This window comes from Conger conger, chromosome 5 (genome assembly GCF_963514075.1).
Source record: "Conger conger chromosome 5, fConCon1.1, whole genome shotgun sequence".
Lineage (NCBI taxonomy): Eukaryota > Metazoa > Chordata > Actinopteri > Anguilliformes > Congridae > Conger > Conger conger.
Window position 1 is genome coordinate 44,556,429 of NC_083764.1, and position 7,709 is coordinate 44,564,137.

At 50.2% G+C, this 7,709-nt stretch overlaps 1 protein-coding gene across 2 annotated transcripts in view; it reads left to right on the plus strand.

Annotated features, from left to right (window-relative positions):
• The window catches only part of LOC133128318 (neurogenic locus notch homolog protein 2-like), a 51,183-nt gene that overhangs the window by 19,157 nt on the left and 24,317 nt on the right, over nt 1-7,709 (plus strand). Inside the window, exons 3-10 of one of the 2 annotated variants that reach the window (XM_061241708.1) lie at nt 3,091-3,353; nt 3,960-4,298; nt 4,661-4,783; nt 5,028-5,261; nt 5,986-6,141; nt 6,455-6,640; nt 6,737-6,850; nt 7,128-7,241. In XM_061241708.1, coding sequence (XP_061097692.1) covers nt 3,091-3,353; nt 3,960-4,298; nt 4,661-4,783; nt 5,028-5,261; nt 5,986-6,141; nt 6,455-6,640; nt 6,737-6,850; nt 7,128-7,241 — 1,529 coding nt within the window. Of the gene's footprint in view, nt 1-3,090; nt 3,354-3,959; nt 4,299-4,660; nt 4,784-4,814; nt 4,944-5,027; nt 5,262-5,985; nt 6,142-6,454; nt 6,641-6,736; nt 6,851-7,127; nt 7,242-7,709 lie in introns of those variants that run through there. The other variant, XM_061241709.1, reaches the window with a different exon arrangement.

Below are 7,709 nucleotides of genomic sequence, written 5' to 3' on the forward strand. Positions count from 1 at the left end.
TTCCTTCAGACAGGAAATTGAAATTGATTAGGTGTGTTCGTTTTTTGGCAGTCAGGGAGGGGGGGAGAAGACGTGACGCGGGGCAGGCCACTTTAAGGGTCCCTGGAGGGCGCCTTCCCCCACCCCTTCCCCACGCCCCCTCACGCCTGATCCCAGGCCCTGCACACTGGGGGCAGTGAGTCAGCACTATGTCCAGCACAGCCAAAGGACTGACTCAGAGTCAGCGAGGGCGGTGGGCTTTAATGAGAAGCAGCTGCCGTAACCTGGAAACCGTGGGGCGCTGGAATAAGATGGGCGGGGGTTCCCCCCGCGTGGGCGTGACTCTGGGGGGACTGTGATGTGGAGTGAGGTTTGAGTCCAGAGCAAAGGGCGGGGAGAGGGGGCAGAGAGAGCCTCAATGAAGGGGTCCAGTGATGTGTATGTGTGTATGTGTGTATGTGTGTATGTGTGTGTGTGTGTGTGTGTGTGTGTGTGTGTGTGTGTGTGTGTGTGTGTCTGTGTGTGTGTCTGTGTCTGTGTCTGTGTCTGTGTCTGTCTGTCTGTCTGTCTGTCTGTCTGTCTGTCTGTCTATGTGTGTGTGTGTATGTGTGTGTGTGTGTGTGTGTGTGTGTGTATGTGTATGTCTGTGTCTGTGTCTGTATCTGTGTGTGTGTGTATGTATGTATGTGTATGTGTGTGTCTGTATCTGTATCTGTGTGTGTGTGTGTGTGTATATATGTGTGTGTGTGTGTATGTATATGTGTGTGTGTGTCTGTGTATGTATATGTGTGTGTGTGTATGTGTATGTGTGTGTCTGTATCTGTATCTGTGTGTGTGTGTGTGTGTGTGTGTGTATGTGTGTGTGTTCTACTCTTGGAGTGACATCAGCAATTACTTGGATGTGTCAGAGGTGCTTGGTAATCACATGGTTTAATTACTGGATCTTTAGTACAGAAAGATGATTTTACATTATCGTACAAATGAAAACAGCAACCAAGTTTCCATACGCATGGATGCACACAGATGTCAGTTTAGGAAAAATGTTAAAAATTGTATTAAAAAAAAAAAAAAAATTAGTTTTACTAAGCTGAAATAGTTTAGTATTTAGCTCATATGAGTCTCTGTATAGCTGTGTATAGCTTTGTGGGTTTGGCTGGTAAGAGAGACAAGGATAAATACAAAATTAAATGTCAGATGACTATGATTAGGCTATTTCTGAGCATGAAATTTACACTGAATTCACAGAATCGCTGTTCTGTATCTTATCCACAGCACATGAACACAGAAACACTCATACTCGTATGAAATCTGTAGAGCGCGGGTGAGATCTAGATTGAGTTAGCCCTGCTGCGCTTGTGTGGGTTCAGTGTTCTCTATCACGCGATTAAAAATCGGCCGGGTTTTTTTTTTTTGTACAGAGGGGGGAGAGATGAACGTGCCCTTGTACCTCATGACTTGGCACGGCCTCACCACATCCTGTCTCTCTGCCTAGCGCTCAAACAAGCACGCGCACACTCAGGTCGAGACTGCCGTGTGTTAAAGTGTGTGTGTGTGTGTGTGCATTGTGTGTGTTTGCATGTGCTTGTACAGTACAGGCATGTTTGTGTGTGCTTGTGCATGCATGCGTGTGTGTGTGTGTGTGTGTGTGTGTGTATGTGTGTGTCCATTTGTGTATGCTTGTGCTTTGTGTGTGATTGTGCATGCATATGTGTGTGTTCATTTTTGTGTGCTTGTGCGCTTGTGTGTGTGCATTTCTGTGTGCTTGTGCCTTGTGTGTGCTTGTGCATGCATGTGCGTTCGTGTCTGTGTGTGTGTGTGTATGTGTGTGTGTGTGTGCATTTCTGTGTGCATGTCTGTATTTGCAGGTGTGTTTGCTCATACTTGTGCATATGTATATGTGTGTGTGTCTGGTCTTCCTGTGCATAGGCTGTCTAAGTGTTAGTGTTAATTTCCTGTCTCTAAAGACATATTTAAGGCGACAGGAAGACTTGCAGCTCGTATCGGGCCACTCTGTCTGACTCTTCCTCCTGCTCAGTTTCCATCAGCGCCCTGCGTCACCTCCCTGCCTCGCTCTCAGCCTCGCCACACCCCACAGAGCCTCCGGTACCTTCCGGCACCTTCCATTAGATCAGGGGCCTCTCCGGTGTGAGGTTTGTCTGCTATAGTAGCATGAGCATGTGGTGCTTCATTGAAGGTCTGATCCTACAACCATCTGGACCGGTGCCCTAACCACTTCGCCACACCAACCACAGTCAGCCCCCACCCCCCCAACCCGTCTCATTTTTTCTCTCTCTCTCTCTCTCTCTCTCTCTCTCTCCCTCCCTCTCTCGGTTTCTGTCTCCGTCTCTCTTTGTCTATCTTGCACTCTCAGTTTCCGAATTCGTCTGTTTTCATTTCTCTGCTCCATACTTCTTTCTGACGCATCTCTGTTTAAGGGTCAAATACATCTTATTACTTCAATTTTCCTTGTGTTAAAAGTTACTTAAAAGCTTATATTATTCTTGTTCTGATATTTGGCCCCGTTTCATGTGGTCCCAGTTTTTTTTCCCGTCTACACTGTGAGCATGTGAGGGGGAGCTCTGTGCATGATGCATTTGAAGGGACAACCTGGCTCAGTTGGTTAACCACTTGCTGACTGGACATGAGTGCAGTGAAAAATTCATGTTGCGTTTATGTGGCATTGTTTCTGTAAACGAAAGCACAGCAGTTCTCAGTTTTCTGAAATGGCCCACTGCCTCCTGCCAACTTCTCTGTAACCAGAGTAAACTAACCACAGGTAGGTAGGGATTGCCAATTGGAAATTGTCAGTTTGACTTCAGCTCAGCTTGTTAGTCTGAAGGTTTTAGAGTTTAAAACCCTCTAAAGATTCCAGAAAGATTTCATTGAAACATCCCATTATCAGCAGACTTCTTTTAGATACTCACTCGCTCATTCACTTACTCACTTGTGCCCTCCACAAAAACCACATTTTACTCTTTATTGTTTTAGTCCTTCAGCAACAGTCTGTTGTGGAGATCACCACAGGCGGCAGAGTACCTGGGGTGCAGTGTTCCAGCAGTGCTTCAAGGACACCGCTTGCTCTCCTTCTGTAACCGCTGTCCTGCCTTTCAGGTGCAGTCCTGGCTTCCTGGGGGAGTACTGCCAGTACGTGGACCCCTGCACAACGGGCTACTGTCTGAACGGGGGCAGCTGCAGCGTGCGCGGGGCAGGGGCAGGCATACCCGTGTGCTCCTGCCCCCTGGCCTTCACCGGGCCTAAATGCCAGATGCCCTTGAACTCCCTGTGCCACCCCAAAAACCCCTGCCAGCACCACGGGGAGTGCACCCTGCTGTCCCAGGACCAGTACCAGTGTCGCTGCACCCAAGGGTGGACCGGTCAGTTCCGCGCGCACCTCCGCCCAAATGTGTAGCTTCTCACGGCGACGCTGGGTTATCCTGGCTCCCCCTCCCTCTGCCTCCTGTTTCGGTGACACTTCTCTCTCAGTTGCATGTTTAAGCCGTAATGTCTATACCAACTTAGCCATTTCTGCAGACCGTTAGCCACCGTTTAAGACATGGAAAACTGAAATGTCATCAAAAAATTGTAGTTGATTTGTGTACACGTACAAAAATTTTTATTTCTACACCAAACGGAATGATCTCAATGGTCATTGTTGGTCATTTTTCTTAACATACTGTTTTTTTTTTTTTAGTCCTTAATCAAATATGGTTTTTGTTTTCCTGATTTACGCCTCCATTGGTGTTCATTACCGTTTTCCTGCACCCTCCACATAACATCTGCTAAAGCCTTTTAAGACATTTTTTTCCCCCAAATGACCTGCATTTGTTGGAACTCCCTCCCTACTAAGAATACAACTTGTACTACGTTTCAATGAAAATCGGCCGCCTGAAATTTAGCAGTAGTAGTATGCTAGTACGTGCCTTCGAACACAGTCTCCTGCCTCGTCCTCTTTCTCACGCTCCACCTCTCTCTCTCTCCAGGTGATAAATGTCAGTGGAGAGATGGTTGCGCGTCCAATCCGTGCCGTAATGGGGGCGTCTGCACCCCGGGGCAGGAGGGTAAGCCCATCTGCAAGTGTAGCGCTGGGTTCGACGGCCGGCGCTGTCACCTGGACGTGGACGAGTGTGCCCGGGAGTCCGTGTGCCAGAACGGCGGTGTTTGTGAAAACACGCCTGGGTCCTACCACTGTAACTGCACCAGCGGGTTCACCGGCAGCCACTGCCAGAGCATCTACATGCCCTGCTCCCCCTCCCCCTGCCACAACGGGGGCACCTGCCAGCCCACCTCCAAGACCAGCTATCAGTGCCACTGCCTCCAAGGTGGGACAGACTGTCGGTGTGTCTGTCTGTGTCTCTTTGCGTGTGTGCGTGTGTGTGTGCTTATCTGTGCATGTTTGTGTTTGTGTGTGTTTGTGTGTGTTTGTGCGTGTGTGTGCGTGTGTGTGCGTGTGTGTGTGTGTGTGTGTGGTACACTCTGCTGATGTGTTTTGCCGTAAGGCCTGAATGCGTTGATGTGTTTTGTTTATTCATGGTCACTGCCTGCCATTTTCCTGTGATGTGGGTCTAAACAAATGTGGAAAGATTCATGTTTACAGAAAAGCGAAGCACATCCTATAATTGCAGGACAGGGTTTCAGATTGCCTGAGATGAGCTAAGACTAGAGTGGGTTCTCTCCAAACCAGGCTTCGACGGGAACGTCTGTCAGAACAACGTGGACGACTGTCCTGGTCACCATTGTGAGAACGGGGGCACCTGTTTGGATGGGGTCAATACCTACAACTGCCAGTGTCCTCCAGAGTGGACAGGTAAGAATGAGCGTGTGTGTGTGGAGAAATTGTTTTGGATTTTCTGTGCTCGATCAATCTTGCCTGGTGTAATTGAGCCAACCAAGAGGACCAGAAGGTGGTGTTTGCACTTTATTGAGAGCATTTCCAATACACCAGATAAGCTCACTAAAGCAGAGAGGTAATCGAATCCAAAAGAATTGCGTATTTGACCCCGGTTTGGTGTGTGGTGTGTGGGTTTCACACTGCCCCCCTCCTCCCCCAGGTAACTTCTGCACGGACGACGTGGACGAGTGCAGACTGCAGCCCAACGCCTGTCAGAACGGCGGCACCTGCAGCAACTCCCAGAACGGCTACAAGTGCGTGTGCGTCAACGGCTGGATGGGGCCCGACTGCTCCGAGAACATCGACGACTGCCTGGCGGCAGCCTGCGGCGAGGGCTCCACCTGCATCGACCGCGTGGCCTCCTTCGTGTGCCAGTGCCCCATCGGCAAAACGGGTACGCCCGGGTGAACGGGGCGGGGGGGGGTGGAAACGCCCGGCTCTGACAGTAAAGCTCCGTTCTATATACCTCGGAAACTCGGAATTACGACCTTTCCGTATTGGGTAATATGACCTGGAACGGCCTGTTAACTTGGAATCGCGGGTCCAAAAATTGGGTGTCGTTTCACAGAGTTGCCGAGGTATATCCGTTCTATATACCTCGGAAACTCGGAATTACGACCTTTCCGTCTGGGTAATATGTCCTGGAACGGCCTGTTAACTTGGGATCGCGGGTCCAAAAATTGGGTGTCGTTTCACAGAGTTGCCGAGGTATATCCGTTCTATATACCTCGGAAACTCGGAATTACGACCTTTCCGTCTGGGTAATATGTCCTGGAACGGCCTGTTAACTTGTAATCGCGGGTCCAAAAATTGGGTGTCGTTTCACAGAGTTGCCGAGTAGGAGGAGACTCAAGTACGTTTTTATTTGTATTTTTGAATGCTCTCGAAGAACCGTGTATGTTACAGAGTAGCTCTGAAGCTTACGGTGCTCAAAGTGTCAGAGCTTGCCGGCTGCCGTGTTGCGGGGGTCACGTCGTAACGGTTGCTACGAGGTGACCCCCTGGAAAAGCTCCAAGCTCATAACGCTGAGCTCCCGTGTCGGAACTGTGAGCTTCCGCGTTCACGGGGAACGCGCCGTAACCCTCAGTAACCTGTGGGTGTCCGTTCCTGCGTTCCAGGGCTGCGTTGCAACGTGGACGACACCTGCATGAGCTCGCCGTGTAAAAACGGCGGGGCCTGCGACTCCAACCCCTTGACCGGCATGTTCAACTGCAAATGCGCCCAGGGCTACAGAGGAGCCACCTGTGATGACGATGTGGATGAGTGCAAGATAGGTAAGCACCTCTGTCTCTCCGCTGGGACTACAACCCCTGTCTGACTGTACAGTACCTATGTCCTTCTATTCCACAAACTCCCACCTGTATCTGTCTGTACCACAGACTCCCACCTGTATCTGTCTGTACCACAAACTCCCACCTGTATCTGTCTGTACCACAAACTCCCACCTGTATCTGTCTGTACCACAAACTCCCACCTGTATCTGTCTGTACCACAAACTCCCGTCTGTATCCGCCATGCCCACCTGTATGTAATTGCACTGAAAACACCTGGCTGCCTGCAGTAGTAATGCCAACCACTTCTCCTCAGCCTCGGACCTGTGCGAGCACAACGGTAAATGTATCAACACGGTGGGCTCCTTCAGCTGTAACTGTACCCCTGGTTACGGGGGCCCGCGCTGTGAGCTGGACATCAACGAGTGCAACTCGTCCCCCTGCCGGAACGGGGCCACCTGCCTCGACCAGATCGGGGAGTACGCCTGCTTCTGCATGTCAGGTGCGCACAACGCCCGCCACACACACACCCCGCCCGCCGCACACGCCCCTGTCTGCCGGACCAAGCCTAACCACACTCTGTATCCTGTGTGGCCAGGGTTCACTGGGGTGCACTGCGAGACAGACGTCAACGAGTGCGACAGTTTGCCCTGTCTCAATGGTGGGACCTGCCAGGACCACGTCAACCAGTTCTCCTGCCAGTGTCAGCCAGGTGTGTGGAGTGTGTGTGGAGTGTGTGTGGAGTGTGTGTGGAGTGTGTGTGTAGAGTGTGTGTAGAGTGTGTGTGTAGAGTGTGTGTGTAGAGTGTGTGTGTAGAGTGTGTGTGTAGAGTGTGTGTGTAGAGTGTGTGTGTAGAGTGTGTGTGTAGAGTGTGTGTGTAGAGTGTGTGCGTAGAGTGTGCGTAGAGTGTGCGTAGAGTGTGCGTAGAGTGTGCGTAGAGTGTGCGTAGAGTGTGCGTAGAGTGGCTGAGCTTTCTCTCTTCCCCGCAGGTTTTGGCGGGAAGACGTGTGAGATGGACATCGACGAGTGCGCCAGCACGCCGTGCCTGAACGGCGCTCGCTGCGTGGATCTTCCCTCCGGATACGACTGCGAGTGCGCTGAAGGTGAGACCCGCGCTGGAAACTCTCAGTCACACTCTCTCTTCACACTTCACCGCCGCTTACTGTAAGACCTCCTCCTTTCCAAGAATTTAGGCAGGTGGCACCAGGAAATCTGCCAGTGACGGTAAAATGTAAAAAGAAAAACACTCGCTTAACTTTGTAAAATAACATCCTTGTCATATATAAACTTGTTATTGCTAATCTAACCGCTAAATCCATTGAAGCCCTATCACTCAACATTAACAGGTTCTTACTCAGGATGTTAATCTAACCCATTGCTAATCTAACGTAGCATTGCGAATTCAACTTTATCACACGCATCATACAGAGTCCCCACCTGTTATTACTGATCCAACTTCTAACCCTTATTCAAACCTAACACACAAATATAATTTATAGGACCCATTCTTAACCATAATTCTTATTCAGGACTAGCATGCTAACAGAATGTATGTCCTTATTAACCCTGGC